The sequence below is a fragment of the Haliotis asinina genome, chromosome 15 (assembly GCF_037392515.1).
Source record: "Haliotis asinina isolate JCU_RB_2024 chromosome 15, JCU_Hal_asi_v2, whole genome shotgun sequence".
NCBI classification, from domain to species: Eukaryota; Metazoa; Mollusca; class Gastropoda; order Lepetellida; family Haliotidae; genus Haliotis; species Haliotis asinina.
The window spans coordinates 16,111,244-16,134,343 of record NC_090294.1 but is presented as its reverse complement, the minus strand read 5'-3'; the positions used below and the strand labels follow the sequence as shown (position 1 = coordinate 16,134,343).

Here is a 23,100-nt window from a genome sequence, read left to right as displayed (position 1 = left end):
GAGAGAGTGAGTTTAGATTTACTCCACACTCATCAAAGCTGAAGCTATATGGAAGCATTCTGTAAATAATCAAATCTGGACCAGCGAATCCAGTGATTGCCACCGTGAGCATCGGTGTACGCAATTGGGAACCGATGACATGTTTCAATCAAGTAGGCGAGCCTGACCACCCGATCCCGCTAGTCTCTCTGGCGATCATCATGGGTGGCTGATGATCAAATCTAACTATTTATGTGTTCTTCACTGCATGTGGGGATTTGTCTCTGGGACTTTGTCCTCTGGCACTGACACAGAGGTCTACATTGGCACTGGAGTTAATAAGTTCACGATCACCTGAATTCATCAGTATCTATTAGTACTTCACACAAACTTCTAAGTATATGGCTGGATGGGATTCGTACTGTGAACTTCCAAGACAGTTCAGATAATTATACATTATCTATATCTATGACTTATTTCCAAAGATAGATCATGTCGTAACACTCATATTCTTACACAAAAATGATCAAAAAGTAAGTTTGTTACCCAGCTAAGCTTGAGATCGTGTGTCATTTTGGAGATAATCGCATTTTTATGAATCATTAATAATTAATTAATTATTACCCATCCTGCAAATAAACCATTTAATTATCATAGCGTCAGTGCTTTGCGTTAAAGTAGCATTTCGCCTGTTTCAACCAACATTACACAAAATCATGAATTCCCTCCTTGGGGAATCGAACCCGGATCTAAAGCGTGGCGAGCGAACACTTCACCCGTCCCAAATGGACCTTAGTACTACAACCAGTAGAGCAAATAAACGTATTCAAACTCACTAACGAAGGGTGATTTTGTGAGGTTATATCGTTGAATGGTATGAAATAAACAGCGAATTAATCACTAGAGTTATCGTTTGTCACGTGGGCCAGTATCGTGCAGTTCGGAAGATTCTGTGATACCCAAATGTTTGCTCTCGAAAAACTATAACAAAGAAGAGCAAACATAACAAAATCATCCTGTCAAAGTCATAAATGCACTTCGCTCTTATGGTGTTGTTTTTTATGTATCTCGCGAAGTGTTTCCTACCAAATACATGACCTGGTATCACAAAGGGGGCCATTCATAACTCTCCTGGGTCCGTTTTAAGTTACAACAATTCGGTTAATAACAAGGCATATCCATTTATTTGTCATGGATAAATCGTGTATATGTTAATGTTTTTGACTGCATATGCACTTGGGTGTCTAGAACACATGACTTACTAGATGACTTGTAATGTCTGTTATGCCATAACACCCCCTGGAACGTCCACTTAATGGTGTTATTACGAGGGTTAACAGTGGTACAACGAAACAAATTATCATACCCTCCCACCCACGTATTTGACATGTAGTTGTGCTATTGCTTCTGACAGTACTGAACTTCTAATTCTGCGAAATCTCAGATTGTAGGAATTATTGGCAGTGATATTGTACATATCAATAACGAACAACGGATATGATTAGGGCCTAGAGCTTTCTAAGAACTATAGTAGTCGCCAGTGTCATACATTAACATTGACTTGCGACTTTCTTAGCACCAAGAGAGCTTCGAATGTCTACCTAGTGACAGAGTATGGCTCCACGCCGCTTTCAGCAATATTCCAGCAATATGACGGTGGGGGACACCAAAAATGGGCTTCACATATTGCACCCATGTGGGGGGAATCGAACCTGGGCATTTTGCGCGACGAGTGAACGCGACTTGTGCCTGTAGTAATTATATTATGCTTATCAATAACAATCTAGAAGTGTAGGTAACTCTTTCTTCGAGTTTCTTGGCATTGTATTTCATTCAGTTTCTGTATTTGACAGGAGTCGAGCGAACTTGACTTTCACGTTGATTCTAGTCGCCTTGCGGTGACGTCTCCCAGACAAGACTTTACATTTGGATTTGCAGGTCCTGTGGAGTTCGATATATCATGGTGTCAAAATGCAGGAAAAGACGAAATAACAAAAGCATGTTTAAGATTTTTTATTGTTATCTTGTTGTCGTATCTAGCACACTATGTGCATAAATAACACGGGACAGAGATTGTAGTATTTACATCATCTCTTTAAATAAATATATCTTTGGCTTATACAACAATATGATACACACATTATGTACACAGAGATTTGCATACGAGATCAGATGATTGATGAAAACTGTACAAACTGTATGTAGCGTGGATCGAGGACACGAGAACATATTACACCAATGAATCCCCGACACGAAGACACTGTAGACGCCGGTGTTACGTCATGACGTTAACGGCGACCACGTGTCACATTATACACATTACATTATGCCCTACACAGGGAGATTATGCGCCTTCTAGGGGAGGGTGGGAACAGTTAGGGGATGCTTGCAACTCATAAAATCCATATCACTTATAAAATCTGAATCTCAAACTACGTTCATTCTAACGTAAGGATTGACGATGGGCTGGACATGACGTACGTGGTAGACATAGCGTAAACGTGTGATGGGATTGGGTAAAATGGCCTTCAACATAAGTGTTTAAGCCCAAGGAAACCAGGACGTATTTGAATTGGAATTGGGGAAAAGTGGTTAAGGTGTTCAGGAAGCAGCTGGGATGGCATATGCGTGGTTTGTAACACAGATGGGGAGAGACGCCCGGAGGTAGGCGTCCTGTGTATTTACCAAGATATCACGGCAGTTTGATTACCGCTTAAGGTACTACTTTGTCTTCACCACACAGCTACTACTGATGGATTAGTGACAATCCAAGCAGACTGACCATCTCTGGACTGTCCAATGTCCACAACGTGACACTTCGAATGCCTTTGTCACAAGCACGTTTCCAATTTGAGCTTTAATATCACTGTTGTTATTTGTCAAAAGGAATGTCATTGTCCCTTCTCGGCCGCTCACAACTGGCATGAAGGTATTATTATCTTAACTCAGTATTCGACCTGTCGATGGACAGACTGACCTGTCCGAAATAGGGCTGCGTGGATATTGAACATTCCACGATGGTCAGTGAACATGGATATTTACAAAAAGAACCTTTCAAATTAAAACATTTAAGTACATATGACCTGAGGTGTTCACTAACCAGTCCCCCCATCGCCCTAAGATGCTGCGTTGGAAAAGGAACAGAAGGTTCGACGAAAAACACAATCGAGAGAAACAGTAAAACATTGTCATACAAAGTAGCACCATTCGAACCATTGTGGAAGCGTTTGTCAAGGTGGGGAAAGGGCGAGAAATAAGGGTGTGGGATGTACTGGCCTGACGGAGGAGGGTTAGAGCTAACGTGATCATGGTCTACAGGTTGCTATGTTGATGAATGACAACAATGGGTGATAAGATGAAGATTACAATGACATCAGATGGTGAAGCTTTCATAATCTCACGAGATATACAGTCATAGCTCGCTCGCATCGCTCATCAGAGAGGTGAGGGAGTATGGTTTTACGCCGCTTCTAGCAATATTCCAGCAACATCACGGCGAGGGACACCAAGAATAGGCTTCACGTATTGTACCCATGTGGGGAATAGAACCCGGGTAATGCTTTTGACCACTGGGCTACCCCATCGCCCATCTGTGTGGGTAGCTCTCATTGACTTGGGTTAGTGAGCTACATTACTTTATACGATATAATACTCATGATATTGATTTACATTTGGAATCAAATGCAGTAGACGGTGTCACGTGTATGACATGAACTGACAACCAGATCGAGGCTGGCTCCGCACAGAATGTGACCATGTGATCATCCCGCGGTGTTCTGCGGGCGTGTCGCTCAGTCACGTGATGTAATGGGAAAGGGCGACGGTACAGTAGAAACTATGTTGTAGTCTACATTACATATCTATACAGAGGTGGTGTAGTCTGGATAACTGGTATATATCTACATGCGACAGTGGACACTGATCACGTGACTTAACAGCGTCTTAATTAGCCCACATTCACTAGGCGAGTCTGAAAGCCTGCCTCCCGAGTCTATATGGTTCAAATGGTCTGGGATGGCCACGACACTTGTAGATGCTACCAAAAAATCCCTGATTATGACGTCACCGAAATGTGTGTCCGGTTTCTTATCGCACTGTTGTCGTCACTGAAATGTGTGTCTGTATTTCTATCACACTGTTGACGTCACGTAGACACGATTGTGACTTAACGTTGACACGGTTATGACGTCACGTTGACAAGGTAGACACGATGATACTTGCGACGTCATGGGACACCAAGAAGACTGGTTCTCACTATATGCAGGCAAGGAAAGACCACTCGGATCCTAGTGATGCTGTTGCTAGGTTACGTTGCCATGGACGCTTGTGGTTGTGGTTTCAAGACGACTGACGTTCAAGTCGTGGACGAAATTGCACTACTCATCCGGTACTTTTGCAGCTATCCCAACTGCCCTAGCCCAACAATGGCGGCGCTGCTAGGGACCCGCATTGCGTGCTAACAGTCGCACTTCCGGTGTTCCGCAATGAAACGGGTTTCCGGTAAGGTATTCATGCCAAGAAATCTAGACACTTTGGCTATAATATCAACTTCGCCTCCTTCGATTCAAAAATCCTTTTATTTTCCAAGGTTTTCGGGGCGCTGGAGTCAAATTTATTACCAAAAAGTGAAAACACTTTTCTCTTCTCCGGTTTCTTCTGGCATAACCTTTTAACCGCTTTCCGTTTTCGCGAAAGCCAATGTACCATTCTTCGTTTGCCTTGGACCTGAGCTCTGTATAGTTGTCCGAACGTTCCACTTGCGTGAACAAACATTGCGGTTTTTGTGTATGCTGAAAAATAAAATCGAAATATGAATTCACAGTAATGCATAGAAACACAGCATTCGTGTAGACTTCTACAAACCCACATCTGTTTTAGTCAAGTTAAAACATGATTCAAACACGGCAGAAAAAAATTCTCAGTGTCTTCTTATTTTTGCCCAGTTATTCGTCTAATTCTTCATCATCACATACCATAAACATGTACAACGTGGAAGAATTCCCACACACGCCACTTCCTTGTTACTTTGATCAATTCACTGATGAGTGTAATCGTTTAATCGTTTCCTTAGCGACTTTGATCATGTTAATGTTTCAAAATGTTTATTATTTATGTTTCAGCAGTGTTGTTGTGTAGTGAACCAAATTCAAGAATATGTAACGAGGATACGGATAGTACAGATGCAGCCACTATGAGGGCGAGACGATGAAGTCCAACGGGATGAAAGCATGGAGAAGCGACCCCCAAAAGGACCGAGACATAGAAGCACGTGCACCTTATGTGATAAGAGTTAGTGAGTTTAGTTTTACGCCGCATTCAGCAATATTCCAGCAATAAGGCGGTGGTCTGTAAATAATCCAGTCTGGACCAGACAATCCAGTGACCAACAACACGAGCATCGATCTGCGCAATCGGGAATCGATGACATGTGTCAACAAAGTCGCCTTTTACGCGCACTTGAAACGGGACCAGTGGGTAGGAATAGTCGAGACTGGGTCAATAATGTAGACACCACACCCCACCCTGAGGACTACGGGTGGAGACACACCCGAGAAGTGTCATAAGGGAGAATTAAGGTGTAATCCGCCCGAACGTGGCCAAACAAGATGTGCAAAGCATCACAAAGGGCACATGTCGACCAAACAATCTTGTTTATACCCGGTAAATGTATCACTACTCCTTGTATGAATCTGATGCCCGTCCCTTCATCCAGAATTAGCTCCAGGGAGGAAACCTGTAACAGCCGGGGCCTAGCCTCCGTATCACGGGGTGTTTTGACGGTGTCTTGTTTCATTAAAGGTCTTGTCACCCCCATGACTCGATACACGTGTCGTCAGACTATGGCCCCCGTACGCCCTACCCAACCACAATGTGTACACACGGTGTTTACACAGACACACGCTTGTTTTATAAACCTCATAAGAGTTTTAATAAGTGGGTGCCTCGCATGAAAATCTATGTGAATACGGGTTGATATCGCGGATCACGAGAATCTCGTTTGATACGAGATCAAACGGTCGGCCAAGACTAGTTCCATACTGGCAATTATATCAGAATATGAAACGCCGTTAGTATCAGAAACAAATGATTCAGTTTTCATTTATTAACAATCTTGTATAGCAGATAAGAGGCAATTTAGACATTATAAGATAACCCTATCTTGAACTAAGAGCTCGTAAACCCCAGCCCATGCCCCTTCGAGGCAGGCTATTCTGGGTACGGGGCTATGTCGCCAGCTGAAGAAGTATATTAGAAGCTGTGAATGAACGATAGTCACAGCGTGTGTGTATGTCAATACTCTCTAACTACTTCTAGCCTGCAAGTCTTATCACATAATCAACCGTACGGGAGTTTGGGGACGGTGTGGGGAAACAGGCAACGAAGGGTCTCTCTGCTCTTAACTTGTTCCTGGCAACTTCAAACAAGCCCCTGTGCCTTGCATTAATTAGGTTCAACCCAGTTGATATGGAGTGAACAAAATGCACGCCACCGATATCCTATCCCCCACGAGGTGACGAGGTGATGAATTGGGCAATACCTCAGAAACCGATATAAAGAGGAAAGCTTTTCAAACAATCGATCTGTTTTACCACTCGTATATGGCGTTTATTTGAAGTTTTTTTTGTGTGAAGCTTTATTACAACTTGAGTTAGTCCATGTCCCGTGAACCCCCCTTAATCCGACACTTCAAGTTAGAGCGTCCGGATAAACCACCGAGTATCCGGATTTAAGAGGTTTCTGTTTATCTGTTTGTCTTGGCACCGAACAGTTAGCCTGGCCTTGAACCAGACACTATAGCAGTCAACCCACTTGGCGGAACATACACGTGTTGAAAACGTGTTTAGTTTTTAGTCGACCTGAGTTTTACTTCTGAGGCGGTTTGGTTTTGACGTTTTGAAGGCGGATGGAGGTGGTAGGAGGTGAGGCCCTTGCGGTAACATATATAACAACAACTTTGTATACACATAATGATCGTATTATGTGACGTCACAGTAAGGAATTCATCTCTCACTACCAACGGGTCACTGAGAAACGAGCCATAAAGCCTTTCATAGAATCTACAGGAAATGCCCTCCTGTGTCAAAGGCTCTATATGAACTGCAAAGCGACCATGTCTGGTCATACGACGAGGCTTCAGGAACATGCCCCTGTTTTATACCAGCATTGAATAGAGATAATGCAGACAGATGAGCCAGAATTTCTGCAGTACGTCATGTCGCGATCACAAATAGATGTGCCAGAATTTCTGCTGTACGTCATATCGCGATCACAAATAGATGTGCCAGAATTTCTGCAGTACGTCATGTCGCGATCACAAATAGATGTGCCAGAATTTCTGCTGTACGTCATGTCGCGATCACGAACAGATGTGCCAGAATTTCTGCTGTACGTCATGTCGCGATCACAAATAGATGTCCCAGAATTTCTGCAGTACGTCATATCGCGATCACAAACAGATGTCCCAGAATTTCTGCTGTACGTCATATCGCGATCACAAACAGATGTGCCAGAATTTCTGCAGTACGTCATGTCGCGATCACAAACAGATGTGCCAGAATTTCTGCTGTGCGTTATGTCGAGATTAAAAACAGTAACAAAGTCGTATGTGTCGAAGTAGCGGCTGTCGCGAATGAAACTGCTTCCTCGAAAGGCTGATCAACGTTAATACAGATGATGTATCGAATGCAGGATTGGCCTCTTTACATCCAAAATGAGTGTACAGAAGAGTGGCTACCTCTGTATACATATCATCGTGCTCTTCTGAACTCGATTCTATATGAACTTGTTTTTGTCCTACACCACAATCAGCAATATTCAAGAGAAATGAAAGTGAAAACTAGGTCTATGAATGTTGCTGGCATGATTATGTTTGGTCATTGAGATCAGCAGAAGAGCGTCTGAGCTTACATGCTATAGAGGATTCGAAACAGGAGGTTTGGTGTAACCAACTACCCTGTGCCACAGTACCACCTCTAAGTAGCGTAAACGGTTGAAACAGAAACGGTCATTTAACTCCCCCAAAATAGGCTTTACACATTGTACCCAGATGGGGAATCGAACCCTGGTCTTTGGCGTGACGAGCGAATACTTTAACCTCTAGGCCACCACACGTTCCTCGACAGGTGGAATGCACGGTATCTTCGTAAGGTGACATCCTTCTCGGTATGCTAGCCAGACATTCCAGGCGTGAGTCACATCAAGATCTCTGCGGGATGAAGACCCGCCATCAGAAAAGGATAAGTTGTACAGACAAACGGTCTGTAATCCTTGCCTCGAGGTGTGTCCTCTCACGATTACATGCTCACATCAGAAAAACGCGTGAATGGAAAATGCGAACTGATTGTCTGCAAATGGGGGAAAGATATGCTGGCTATTTGGGTGATGTAGATATGGAGTTCATTACTGAGGTCCTGTGCCCCGCAGGCAGATGGCGCTGCGATAAGGGAGAACCGGATACTCTGTATCATCTACATGTATCACTGTATCTATATTGGTGTACAAGCGGGTAGAGGACATCGCACCTTTTAGCTCCCCAGCATCTTTTCTTGTGGATTCGTCTCTGAGTGAGTTGGATTCAACGGCACTTTCCCACAATTTAATCCTTTAATCATCGGATAATGTGATACAGGTCGCAATCTTCCCTAGACAGGAGCCTCCACTAGCTTCTATCAAAGAGAATGGGTGAGTTTTATCGCCGCTGTCCGAACGTTTCCAGCAATATCGATGCGGGGACACATTGTACCCATGTGTGGAAGCGAACCTGGTTCTTTGGGGTGACGAGCGGACGATTTGACCACTAGACTAACTCATCGCGCCTTTAATTTCCAGACATGATCATGGTAGACAAACTGTTTATATGAGCGAACACTGAGTCTTGTTGAACGTTGACTGCATTTTGTTGGCTTACAACTCCGCCAAGACCTTGACTCAGCCGACGCAGGGTAATTTGAATCAGGCCAATCCTCTGAAGTTGGTACGATGACAAACAGCCGTCGACAAGCCAGAGCCACCTGATTATAGGTGCTGTGACGGTGTACTTGTTGCAGTCAGCTCCCTGGGGGTCGAGTCGTCACACGTTAGACATCTATCGACCACCCCGCATCTTCCTCTCACGAGGTCGCCATGGCTGGTGCTTCTTGTGTCCTAGTCACTCACACAAGCCCCACTCAAACATAACAATAGACAATAGCGGCCTTCAGTAAGAAAATGTCCCAAAGATTGCATTAACCATGCAGTGCAAAATATTTACCTTCAATACATATTTGACACAAATTGGCATGTTTAGCGTCCACGATTTTAGATTTACGAAGAAATACGAATTTGCAGGTACAAAACTCAAAGGTTTCACTAAGTGCAGATTATGTTTTATTCTGTTTTCGTTGCTCTCCTAATTTCTCAAGGACAGGTTGAAGCATTAAATCTTAGATAGTAGTGGTCACTAATTCGGTTGTTTACATGACATGCTATATAATTAATGCATGACACATACCTCAACGGCCTCGCCAGCCATCAACCTGTCACTATGACGTCACAGAACCCCACGTGGGGGACCTAGTCACGTGGAGGGGGTAAAACGTATTCTGTGATGTAATTGCTCCGCCGGAGACAGGATTCACGGATCGGAGCATGTCTGGCGTTCTGCGGGGTTTTTTTCAGCAGCTACATTTTTCTCTTTCGTATTTAATTCATTTTCTGCTTTTCTTGGGACAAGTCATCGCTTTCGCTGTGGGTAACCGTCGTCACTTGCATTAGACAACCACTTCAGACGTTCAGGGTTGTCTGACATGTGACTACACGAGACGTAGAGAATTGCAGTATTCACGAAATTCCACCCTCCATGTTGACGACACGCCTACCTTTTGAAGGTATGATCGCATGGTAGTTAGTGTCTCATGGTCAAGCAATGGTACACTGTTAGGGTCTTGAATGTTTGTAAGCTAGCTCCCTTGGGATTGCCCTAGAACTGAGTGTGGTCATACATTGTAATGATCCTCTTACTGGTCCCGTTTTACCAATACCATGGACAACTGACTGTGGTCTGGCAATGTCCATCTTAACTAGGGATCAATTGGTTAACTGAAGACCAGCGGGGACAACTAATGAGAAACATCACAGGAACTGCTTTGTCTAGCCCTGGGTTCCTTTATGCAAAGAAAGGTTTTGGAGTTCTAGATGTGTCCAAAAGTCTCAGATGCAGTTACCGTAGTTTACCAGTAAGATCATTCTACGATACCTTGGTACGGATAGTCACAGATCATAACATGTCTACATTGTGATACCACCATTTCTTTCATTTTTCAGTCAAGTCTCTGGGACATCAAAACCCCTATACCTGTTATGGGAATCGAATCATGAAAAGCGAACACTTTAATCACCAGACTATGACAACGGCTCCTTTGACAGGCTACATACTCGTGTCACTGCAATATCGGCTATGGCCATATATGGTTATTGTACCCGGATGTGGTAGACATGTCAACGTATTTGTCATTGCTACCTCCTCGGAAACGCTTACTAAGCTCAATGCCAGAGTCAATGATTTGGGTTTAACGCCACTTTGAACAGTGTCTCGCATGTCAGCTTCATGCAGGATAGAGGACCAATGTGATGCAGTTGTAAACGTATAAGATTGTGGAGACCTCGCCAGCAAAAGCCATGGCAGAAGCATAATAGTGGCGTGTGTCATAATACTACAGTGCCACCTATACTGGAATTAATTATTCACTTTGTCTAAAACCTTACAAGCAAATAGTGAAATGGTCAACAACGTCCGTTCTTGCAGGAATGGACGACTAACAAAACAGTTTTCAAACTCTTTCATAAACAAACATATTTCAAATGTCGACTGCTGAGAAATATTTCCTGCTTGTACCATTTGTGTGGAACGTGACAATCACATAGATATTCAGAGTTTAAACATTTCCCAATATTTTATCTTTTTTCCTTTTATCAGTCCAATGACAGTCTAATCCGGAAATCAGGGGCTAGGAAGTATGTGTACAGAATTGTCTCTTCATGAGCTACCAGTGAACAATTGTGGAATGTGTCCACGACCTCCAGCTTCGACAAATATCTGATTTCTAACTTCATGACCCTCCTGTTTAATATCACCTTCAGAAAAAAAGAAATATCACATTTCAGGCAATGTTAGTCGCTATAAAAGCACACCCTTCCCAGTTTGCACCTAACGCTCCATAAGACTGAGGCGCCTACTCTGGAAATATATAATTTTCATGAATTGGAAGTGGAAATAAATAATAAATAATGTGATTTTGTCACTGTGAGACAGTCTGTTTCAAAATAGGCATGTCCCATATAATGTGAAACAGTCTGTTTCATAATATGCATGTCCCATGTAATGTGAAACATTCTATTTCATAATATGCATGCCCCATATAATGTTCAACAAATGACAGATAACAATGCTATAACACTTACTCTTAGTATTAGTTTTCCTTTCTTATTAAAACAGATGTATTTCTTCGTTTGAGGGCTCTTGATATAGATATCACCTCCTGCTCGAGACTCAAATATCAAGTGGGCTGTAAATAAAAAGAAAATAAAAATTAAATATATTCAAACGTGGTAGGCAAGTTAAGAAAAAACATTTGAATTACTCATGTTAAAAGAATCACGTATTCTTTCCTGGTTTGGCTTGTGCACCGAAGGGGTTAATCTCCCGGACATACACGACTTTACACGAGTCTTGCATGACGATGTGATCGTGTTCAGAGATACAGGAGCATTGATAGGATAACCGATGGCATGTGACGTCTGACACTGGGTTAGTGGTTCGAAGACGAGGGATATGAGCACAGTACCTGAGGGTCAGGCTAGGGGGAGAACTTATGGGAAATTCGCATGCACAGTTTCAGCTCGGCCACGAGAACTTGTGAAAGACGTGAGAGGAGAATACCTGACTATGCTTGACAGCGTCTAGCGTGCTCAAGGAACGAAAGCAGACACCGGTTCATGGTGACTGTTGGCGATATTTAAACTGCGTCGACATATCTTACCGCTAAGTACACAACGCTGTTGTAATGAACGTAGAATGAATTTGACCTGATTTCATCAAATCTTAACAATACACGCCAACAGTTGAAGGTGTTAGAAGTTTACACAAAGCAGGTACGTTCATACTGGGTGGTAGGAGATCGACTTTTAATATCGTTCACGGCAAACTTTTCAAGTTACACCCAAAGATACATTTGTGTGTAGAGGACCCGAGACGGGAGTCTGTATTCGCTGCTGATCGTTGTCGATCGGATGGCATACCTGTATGTCGTAGACGCTTTTATGTAAGTCATTATGTATGTAGTCATTTGCACTGGACCCACAACCATTACACTAGAACATGCTTCATGAACACTAGATCAGGTCAGTGTAACCGGATATATTGCCGTTAATCACGGACTTAAAGGCGGATTTCGTGATTGGACACTCATGGGGCTTCTTTTCCAAACAGATCAGTCATAACGAAGTGGGATAGCCTAGTGGTTAAAGTGTCCGCTCGTCACGCCGAAGACTCGGGTTCGATTCCCCTCATGGGTACAGTGTGTGAAGTCCATTTCTGGTGTCCCCTGTTATATTGCTGGAATATTACTAAAGGCGGACGTAAAGCCATACTCAACACTCTCAGTCACAACAGCTCAAAACTATTAGTTCCTATAACCGTAGTTCGCATGTCCGCAAATATGTACAGAAAGTAGTAGGTAGCATATATACGTTATATCCATCAATTCGTTATGTCCGCAGGAAGCTGAAGTTTAAGGGGAACGAGCCGAGGTAGCAGGTGGTGTGGTATTTTCACGTGGATATAAGAAAGAATGGTAAAGGACCAGCAGGGGCGGTGGATTGGAACGTGTAGAAATATATAAGGTTGGCCACTTCCCGTATCTGAATGGTATCGGGTATATATAGTTGGGTATGATTATAGGTACCTGGTCGAGGAGAAGGGTCAAGAAAGAGAAGTGACGCAATTAATATTTCTTCAGTGTACTGACGCAGATTCCAGACGATATTGCACAGATCCCTCTACATGACCTTGGCCTAATTAAAGCTATGAATGTCCTTGACCTGCTTTTCCCTTATGACAGCATTACCCTACTGAGCACCTAACCCAGTGATCACTGTCCGATACCAATGTATCCGTGACCCCAGACACATCGAGCTAGGGTTAAATGTCTTGTAAGCCGCGTCTCCTTAGCGGGTCACTCTCGGATTTCGGAAAAAGAACCATAACGAATTTGGGCTTAACCGTCCGTATGATGACAAGAAAAGCATACATTCCAGACAACGTATGTTTGTCTAGCCATGTATTGAGTGTTGAAAGTGCGCTATGACATTTGGAGATAGTATCTTGGTTATATTGCAGTTACAACGTATTTATATGTCGCCGAAATATTAACAGTAGCACAATATCCCAGTCGTATCCTTGTACCTTATCATCAGCCATATTGCAGGATTACTCATGCGCTGTGGTCGCTGTTCTCTATTCACAGCCTAAGATGTAGCAATACAAGACAACCCCTATTGAGTGAGTGAGTGAGTGAGTGAGTTTAGTTTTACGCCGCCTTTTAGCAATATTCCAGCCATATCACGGCGGGGGACACCAGAAAATGGGCTTCACACATTGTACCCATGTGGGGAATCGAACCCGGGTCTTCGGCGTGACGAGCGAACGCTTCAACCATTAGGCTACCCCACCGCCCCCACACCCTATTGATAAGAGGTAGTAGCCATACTCAGAATCCTTGACCACCCGATTCACATATACATCACCTTTAACAACAATCTTTTGGAACGTGGTATCGTTTCTTAAAGGGGATCTCCAACTTGGAAATATGCATGGGTCTCAAATAACCGACCGGGATGGTATCCGTTAATCGGATATGTTTACATTATGCAGTGTAGAATAACCGGCCTGACCTATCCGCGACTGATTTGTTCAAATATAGACACGGGACACTTGATCAGGACATAAATTAGGTGTAACAGACACGTAAACACATTCTTCAGGTAGGAAGAGCCATGACATACAGTTCATAAACAAGTCAAGCACATGTTCATTTCAAGGCTGTCAATCCACGGGTTCAACGACTGTAGCGTTTGCGGTGTCCAGAGATTTAAAGTGTAATTAATAAATGCAGCAGTGGTTGATCGCATTTAAATGATCGAACTCCGCTCCGAGCTTAAAATGTGGGTCGACGTGTACCTAATATTGGGAACACTATGGTAAACAATCTGCTGAGGTCGAAATGACGGGCCAATGTGAGCATTAACATTTCCTTGTTTGAAGGATTGTGGACTTCTTGGACTGTCCTCAATCGATCGAGGAACAGACCAGGGCAGAGGTATTAATAAGAGAAGTAAAATAATCGTTAATGTTACGCAAATAAATCCATTTTTCATCGAAAAGTAGCCAAACCAGCTGGGAAAATCAGAACCTCAGGAAAACTTGGTCAAACTTCGGGTTTCTTTTCATTGCAGACCGCTGCAGAGACAGGAAAATGGTTTAGGGACTGAATGGCAGGCTAGGGTATTATTAGTATTAGTGAATTTAGTTTCACATCTGTTTAGCAATATTCCAGAAATACCAGGGAGATGGACACCAGAAATGGGCTTTACACATATTTTACCCGTGAGGGGAATCGCACTCGGGTCTTCGGCGTGACGAGCGAACGCTTTAACCACGAGGCTACCCTACCTCTGCGAATAGCAGTGAATATGTGAATATGGTGGATTCCATACTAGACAGCAAGGTGAATAGGACACTAAACCCCATCAGACCCTACGACGTTCCCAGACATCTTTAGGTAAGAATGAATAACCAGGCAACTTGTTCATATGGAACACATCGCGAAGCCATGGCGGCATGTTCTCGACATATTTCAAAGTGATATAGGGGATGACTTAACCAGAAAGTTAACGACCGAGATCCGTGCATTCCAACTGACTGTGAGACAGCGAGTCGGAGTTTAAACCAGGTAAGATAAACAAACACAACCGCATAGGTAGCCGCTAACTGACAGGTATATCATATCGTTATCTTATCTATTGTTATCAGGTCAAGCTCGGATCATGTATATCACGACCAATCAGATGTCAATGGTTGATGTTACATTTCTCCACTCACAGACACACATGTAAAGTACCTATCCATTAGTACATGTAACTAGATAGACACTCGACCCACGGTTAAGTACAGCGGAGCCAAATGGAAACTAGGACATTTTGATGCTGAGTAAGATGACACACAAGCTCAGCCGGCTGGTGGTACATATCGGCTAGAGTGAGTGAGTGAGTGAGTGAGTGAGTGAGAGCGAGTGAGAGCGAGTGAGTATGTCTTGGTTTTATGCCCCTTTTAGCAATATTCCAGCAATATCAGGGCAGGGGACAAGTGAAATAGGCTTTAGACATAATACCCATCTGGGGAATCGAACCCGGGTCTTCGACGTGACGGGTGAACTCTTTAACAGCTAGGCTAGGCTACCTAACGTCCCCATATCAGCCAGGATATCCATGAGGTAACCACTCAGGTACATGGATAATGGTAATATTATTTTGATGCCACAATCTTGGCATTAAATATGATGGCATTTTTGTGTACGCTGAAGCAGTGCATCGTATCCCAATTGCGTAGAACGATTCTCATGATGTTGATCACCGGATTGTCTGAGTACTGCGGTAGACAAATACTAATAAATCAGATTTACGAGGAACATGCCGTAACAAATTGTTGTAACTGTTTCTTGTAACTGTTGTAACTGTTTCTTGTAACTGTTGAAACTGGGTCTTGTAACTGTTGAAACTGGGTCTTGTAACTGTTGTAACTGTTTCTTGTAACTGTTGAAACTGGGTCTTGTTTCTTACGGACAGGAATGCGGGGAACCCATGTGGTACACCATGTATTGTACAGTAGTAAATCTTACAAATGTAATATTGCAGTAAATCTTACAAATGTCAAATCAACAACTGATTCTGTTGCACCTTTGTGGGTGAGTAAGTTGGTTCATCAACGTGTCTAGTGTGGGAAGACAACCACTATAGACATTAATCACTTCGGTATTGACATGCGAACATAAATCTGTCGAATCCTTGATTTGTACGTAAGGTACAGGGTCCTGGAGCTCCAAAGAGGCGCAACTCTACATAGCGTCATTTATAGTTAGACGAGGATGGTACTTAAACATATCTGCGGAATAAAACGAACGGAGACTAGGTGTGATTAATTGACTTACTTGTAATACTCTTTTGCCGTCCTCCCCTAGCAAGAATCTGGATCCGATTGCCCTTCTTTTTCGCACGAGTCCTCTTAATCTGGACGTATCCTTTGCTACACCTATTAAACAGCTGATACTTCAGGCTGTGAGTCTCGCTGCCAGGGTTCTGTGCTACCTGCCTATCTATTTTGAAGATTCCGTTTTTGGTGTTCGAGGAACCATGAACCTGGAACAAAAGCATCTTCATCTGACAATCACATAGAACAATACACATATCAAATGAAGAACATGAATATCATAACAATCAGTTGTGAGTGAGTGTGTTTGGTTTTACGCCGCTTTTAGCAGTATTCCAGCAATATCATGGCGGGGTACACTAGAAATGGGTTTCACACATTGCGCTCATGTGAGGAATAGAACCTGTATCATCGGCGTGACGAGCGAACGCTTTAACTACTAGCCTACACCACCGCCCTTAATAATTGTGAAGGAACGTGGATTGTCTTGACGATACAAAAGTATCTGATCCAGATGTCGGTTTAGTTACTGTAAGCCCCAATATGCGTATATTTTCATATTGGCAGTAAGTAAGTGTATCGGTTGTCAAAGACAGAAAGAGTATTGGTTGGGAGCGGGAACCCTCTGTTGGTGAAATCGGTATAGGCTATTTACCAATTATGGAATAGCGGCATGATTTTGGCGGTTCTAAATGTCACAAAATATATTTTCATTCATTGGTGCTTACAGAAAGCAGTCATTGGGACCGTTATCGATTAGTAAGAAACATTGTCAGTATTAATATGTGTAAAACTCCTGAAACGAGGATATGAAATTTGTACGAATACACATTGACAATGTTTTGATTGCCTCCAGCTTCAGGTGGATTATACACCATTGTCAACACGTGTAGTTCGCCTAGGAAACGTTAAGGAACATTCAGTTCTTTCATATTTCTATAGCCACTCTGGTATGACATGACCCCATTTTCATGGGCAGGTAACTCCGCATGCCTATGGTTGAATGATTTGGAAACCAGAGGTAAAACTTACACTTTGAGAAAAGCACTTCTTACAGAATCAGTAAGTGAGTGAGTGTGCATGGTTAAACGCCGCGTTTGGCCATATTCCAGGGGACACTTGAAATTCACATAATGTACCCATGTGGGGAATCGAACCCGGGTTTTCCGAACGCTTTTACCACTCGGCTACCCCGCCCATACTAGTAACTTGAGATAATTAACATGTTGGAACCTTTGTCGATGTTTTAGACAAGTAGGTAGTGATAGGCAGTAGGTGCTACTTAGCGATTCCCCAATTCACTAATGTATCGAGTCGTCCATGACATCAGATGACCTAGACACACTTAATCACTAGTATGTCATGTCAGAGCTTATGTACACAAACATGATCCAAAGCTAAACTACTGTCATTAAAAACAGTTCACTAATGACACTGCCAGGGACTCTGCTCTCTGTGAAACTGCACTACATAGCTTTCTGACAGATCAGATACATAGTGCTATCTCACTGGGTTATCGGTCGACTTTCTACAAAGTAGCTCGGTTACATCCGTGGTGAAAAATATAGCGCTGTACCATCAATACATTAAGACTGAAGTAAAAAAGTAACTACCCAAAAGACCTTGTCTCCCGATAACGCAGGTCACGTGACCTGATAAACTAACACAGACCTATATAGAACAGACATAAACATTACACGTTGTCAAATAGGAAATGAACATTTTCGCTTTTGAGATTTCACTTCACCCTCAATGTAAACACTTAAATACGTCAACTGGCGTTGCAAATACGACGAGGTCTTGGCTATGTAACAGCACGGGTGTAAAGCGCGGTGTAATACGGGTGTAAACATACACTACGACATACGTTTGCCCGCTACTCAATTGACACGATGTTGTCGGATAAATACGTATGCAGGTACGTCAGTTTTCATTTCTAATTCACGGCAAGCGTCGTCTTCAGAAGGTCTTTTAAAGAGGGACAAAGACGCTCTTTCCGCCTTTCAGGCAGGTTTGCATATTTCCATTGCAAGCGAAGTACACGTGCTATACTCACGGGTCTGTATTCTATGACAAACTTTCGCGTAAAGTTATTCATGATGGTTTAAGGCATACACTTAATAACTTCACACAATAGAAGCTATAGAACGGATCTATGATTCGTAAGCTTGACATTTTCCGCGCTGGATCTGCATTGAAATCCTTCAAACATAAAAATAGAATTTGTTTGAAAGTTTTAATGCACCGACAAGTTCATCTGTCAAACTGTAACCTTTTCCATACTGAACGAGCGGTAGCTGGGGCCTTGTGATATTGATGAACGGCAGACGGAGACACGGGATAACAAAACTTGTACCCCTAGGCGGAGCTAATGCCACTTACTCACTAGAAATTTGGATATTAAATTTACTTTAGCTGGAAGCTTGATGGAATGTTATCAATGTAAGTATTACAAAAAGTCTTGCTCCCCAGGGTGAATTAACGGCATTGGGAGTCCCCCTGACGTTCTGCTAGCAATTACCCCCGGGGGACTAGGGGCGGGGAGTTCTCACCCTCAACATAAATTGTCCCGATCTCACAAAACGTAGTTCCGATTGTGCTGCACAATAGCATGATGTAGTGTTGCGAAATGATTGTTCTACACAATATTTGATTTGTGTGTCTTTGTTGCTAGAAGTACTCTCAACAGCTGCTAACGGGGCAGATATTTGAACGAACAACACTGGTGTATAGGCCGGACTCTCTGATCAGAAACCGTGAAGTGTTGAAAATCGAAAATCGGGTTAAAGCCTCAAGCGGCGATTTATCGGTACGTTCTTAAACACTCTCAACCTAGATCTATTTCTGAAAGCTAATTACACGTCTCAACACAATAAACAAATGTAAAGTATAGTAAACATTTGATTACTACCTTGTCAAGATTTATAGCTCGAGACTAACAAACATCTACATTCACTTCAAGTACATATAGCTCATAGGAATACCATAAGACGAAAGATAAACCTTCGTAAACAAATACGACCGACTGAGAAAACGAGAGATTTATTTCCCATAGTGACTAGACACTGTCAGCTTAAAGGGACAGACCCTATTGTCTCAATCCTCACTCCTGATAAAAACAATATTTTCATGCAAATTAGCAATGTATATACTCTCATCGGCATTGTATGTCGGTCGCATTCGTTCTCGTCAAAAAAAATGCGGAGGTGAGGTCATGCGATAATTTATTAACACAGTTTTATCATGTGGGCGGTCCTACTTGACTACAGCAGCATTGTCGGTTAAACGATGTCCTCGGAATAAGCTCTACAGAGATATTTAACTAAATTGTTCAGTTCGAATCAGTAAAGACTGAAACTATAAGGTTAATAGGTAGAAAAAAATTGCTAAACTTTTCCTCCATTGAACGTTGCATGACAGCCCAGTAATCATTAAAAAATAAGAGCGTGTTTCATGAAAGAACACAAATGTAACTTTATACTAGGCTAGTTGCGACTTCATGTGCCTATCAAGTCAGTTTGTACATAACGTCAGATTTCATTCATGTTGTCAACAATACTGTTCAGTGTTCTCGTCTACACTTGCGCCGTAATAAATTTGATTCTTTTCATATTCCATTTTTTATGCGACATAAACAGGCTGTCGACTGGTTAATTCAGACTACAGATTTATTATTCTAACTTCAGATATGACATTCAAAACATTTACACGTCCTTGACCTCCTGGGATCCAATAGCGTTGATCAAAGTCTGCAGCCAGTTGCTATCTGAGGCTGTCAATGAAAGCAGAGTGTTCGTCGACCAAACTTCTAATTGGATTTTAACACCCTACCTTAGAGAGTCTATAATAGCGGTCAAGAACCCTGTCTAGGGGGTACAGACATGATTTCCACGTGCTGGCGTCGACCATTTTTACGGTACAGTGTAAACTGAGGATATTACACACATGTACACTTAACAGACAGATGTTAAAATGGCTGCGCTTGAAGGGTTTAAAGAAAAACTCAAGATGAATGGACAAGCAGGATTGAGCACGTGCTACTTCTATGGTGGGTCATGAAGAGGCCTTACTGTGCTTCGTCAGCTTGTTGTTCATTTGGGAGACAACTACAGGTGCACTTAAAATCACCTTCAAACGAAACAAAAAGATTGAAAAGACGTGCTCTCCGCCGTGACCATCATTATTAACACGCGACTTACTAGGAGGATTTCTAAAGCCCGGGGCAAGGACACCACGGGAGGGTTTAGCTTAATGCTCGAAGATTACCGATTAAATCTCTAAACGCTAAACTTTGCATTCCCGTTTGTTAAGCTGTGGGTCTTGACAAGCATGTAAAACAATGGCCACTGTCGACCTTCGGAGGTTCTGAGCGTTATTGCTGTCAAGGTCAACGTTTGTATTTGCAATTATCCCAAATGAGTCCATTAATGCCCCGGGCTATTGCAAGAACCCTACTGGTCAGTGCAAATGGTCATTTCAAATGCAGTCAAGCTGTTCTGATTTCAGCCACCCTGGAATTTCCCCGCCTCGTTGATCACAAATCACCTCCCCATGGGGGTCTGATTCACGGGAAGACATCTACAAACAATGATGGACTAAGGTCACCGTCCCCATGTCTAAATATAATAAAGATATTAACGGGTAACCTCTTGAACCGCATTTATGGTAAGTCTGTTAACAGTATATTCAAATTATGGTAACTCGGTTATTTAGAGGATGGCTTGGTTAATGGGAATATTGTTAACTGCGGCGTAACGATTAATTCATTCACCCACATCTCCGACAGTACTAGACTGAAATACGTCCAACAATTTGCATCAGTCTCCCATTAAATCTCCTTATGCGCAGAGTCAGGCTAAGGAGGCCTGCTTCACCATCGGGCTAGAGTATTTGATAGCTCAGCAATTTTTAAGGAACTTTTTTTCGGGAATGCAGTTCTAAGCAAATATCAGTCGATAAATGTTACATTTGGTTACATGTGCCTGTTAGGGGAGGCTACTCGAGTACATCTCACCTGCAGTCATGGCTTAGAAAGGACTTGGTGGGGATCACAGCGGTGCCGAATAAGGTTGTTGCTGCCTGTACTCGGAGCTACATGATACCACATATCACGATTAAGCCGAACGCTTCTCTCAAAAGCTTAAACGTCAATTAAACTTGGAGTATTATCAACACTTAACCGTACGAGGCGGCACTCACACACTAATTAGTTCATAAGAGAGGTACAGTAGAAGCAGGGGATTCTGCCACTATACCTAACACTAGATGTTTACAATGTGGACGGCGGTCCGTTGGCACCCGCTGTTTACCCTTAGATGGGGGAGAGGCGGGGAGGGTCATCGGGGCTTATAACAATATGACCGGGGTAGAGCCCTCACCCTTTTCTCACGCTGGCGTTCTACCATAACACAGATAACGACCGCCATTCGCCAATCCCATCATTTTGCGAAGTTTTAAACAGTCTATAGTGTCGGTGGCGGTATAGAAGAGCTGTTTGTTAACAGAGGTTGGTACACACAGTTTGTGATAAAGAACCATGTTGGTATTGATCTCTTCATCATTGCAAGTGTTTGTGCTTGTTAATTACCTAGTATGTCCGTCGTATCACGTGGGTAGCTACATTTCCCTGTCAATATTGACAAAGTCGTTGTTCTTTCATAACCGGAAAAAGCTGATTACCCGAATGAATGAAGACTATAATAGATGCAATTACATTACGATTAGAATAATTCTTTTATGCCCGTGTCAATAGCCGGAGGGGAATGCTGCTTGTATACTTATCATATATATTACACAGCAGTCGAAGAGTTTAAGCTGGCTCTCTCGTTTATGTAATAGTCTACCAAAATACACAAACAATCACACCTTCAAACTGGACTTGATTTCACCTGTTGGCAAGTGCATCGCCTCTAGGTAGTTACAGTTTTCTTAACACTAATTAGAGAACTTTAATCCTATGATTATGGGTGACACATGTTGACATCTTTGATTTCAGGGCAAATGCTGGAAAAGACAAAAACACATCTTTGTGTCAACTCCTTAGGACTTAGAACTAAACATTATAGGGTTTATTGAACAATGTGTTACTTACTGCGTTAACGCCTAGGATACTCAAGAGTATGATGAGCAGCAACGGCAACAACCTGAAACAGAGAATACAACGTCGTAAAAACAACGTCACTTCAGTTTACGTAACGCGTTCACCGTTACGAAGAAAATGCAGCGTCACTTCAATATTGCAACATCCATAAAGAGTCAATTCATTGTTTCATCATCAACATTACGCCAATACAGGGTCAGTTTAACTTATAAGAAGGCATCACTTCACGGTTATAAGATCAATTGATACAGCGTGTGTTAAACTTCAATACAGCGTCAATTCAACGTTGACGTTAGAACACCCATACGTCAATAAAGCGTCAGTTCAAATTTAAAACAGGATTAATCTAACTTCATTGCGTCAGTTCAAGGTCACAACGTCAACACAACAGGAGTTCAGCGCTAAAATGTCACAACGTCAATACAACAGAACTTCAGCACTAAAACGGTAATACGTAAATACAGCAGGAATTACGCGCTACAACGATAACATGTCAATACAACAGGACTTCAGCGGTAAAACGTCACAACATTAACAGTACAGGACTTAAGCGCTCAAACGGTAATACGTCAATACAACACGAATTACGCGCGACAACGACAATGCGTCAATTCAAAGTTACAACATCATTTCAAGGTTGTCAAACGTAAATGCATCTCTCACAAACAGAGTAACATATATCACTGCAAATACAATGCCATTAAAACACAAGGGAATACACCAATGCGGTTGCACCAAACGTTCCAATGTTTGGGTGAGTGAGTGAGTGACACCCGGACAT

The 23,100-nt window shown here is 42.6% G+C and overlaps 1 protein-coding gene across 4 annotated transcripts in view; it reads right to left on the bottom strand.

Moving 5' to 3' along the window:
* Positions 1–1,977: 1,977 nt before the first annotated feature.
* Positions 1,978–23,100, bottom strand: part of LOC137266431 (fibroblast growth factor 17-like) — a 127,614-nt gene continuing 106,491 nt past the window's right edge. For all 4 annotated transcript variants that reach the window (XM_067801928.1, XM_067801929.1, XM_067801926.1 and 1 more), the window contains exons 2-5: positions 22,311–22,362; positions 16,221–16,428; positions 11,419–11,522; positions 1,978–4,769 (exon numbers count right to left, since the gene is read on the bottom strand). In XM_067801928.1, coding sequence (XP_067658029.1) covers positions 4,524–4,769; positions 11,419–11,522; positions 16,221–16,428; positions 22,311–22,362 — 610 coding nt within the window. In that variant the 3' untranslated portion in view covers positions 1,978–4,523. The remainder of the gene's footprint in view (positions 4,770–11,418; positions 11,523–16,220; positions 16,429–22,310; positions 22,363–23,100) is intronic.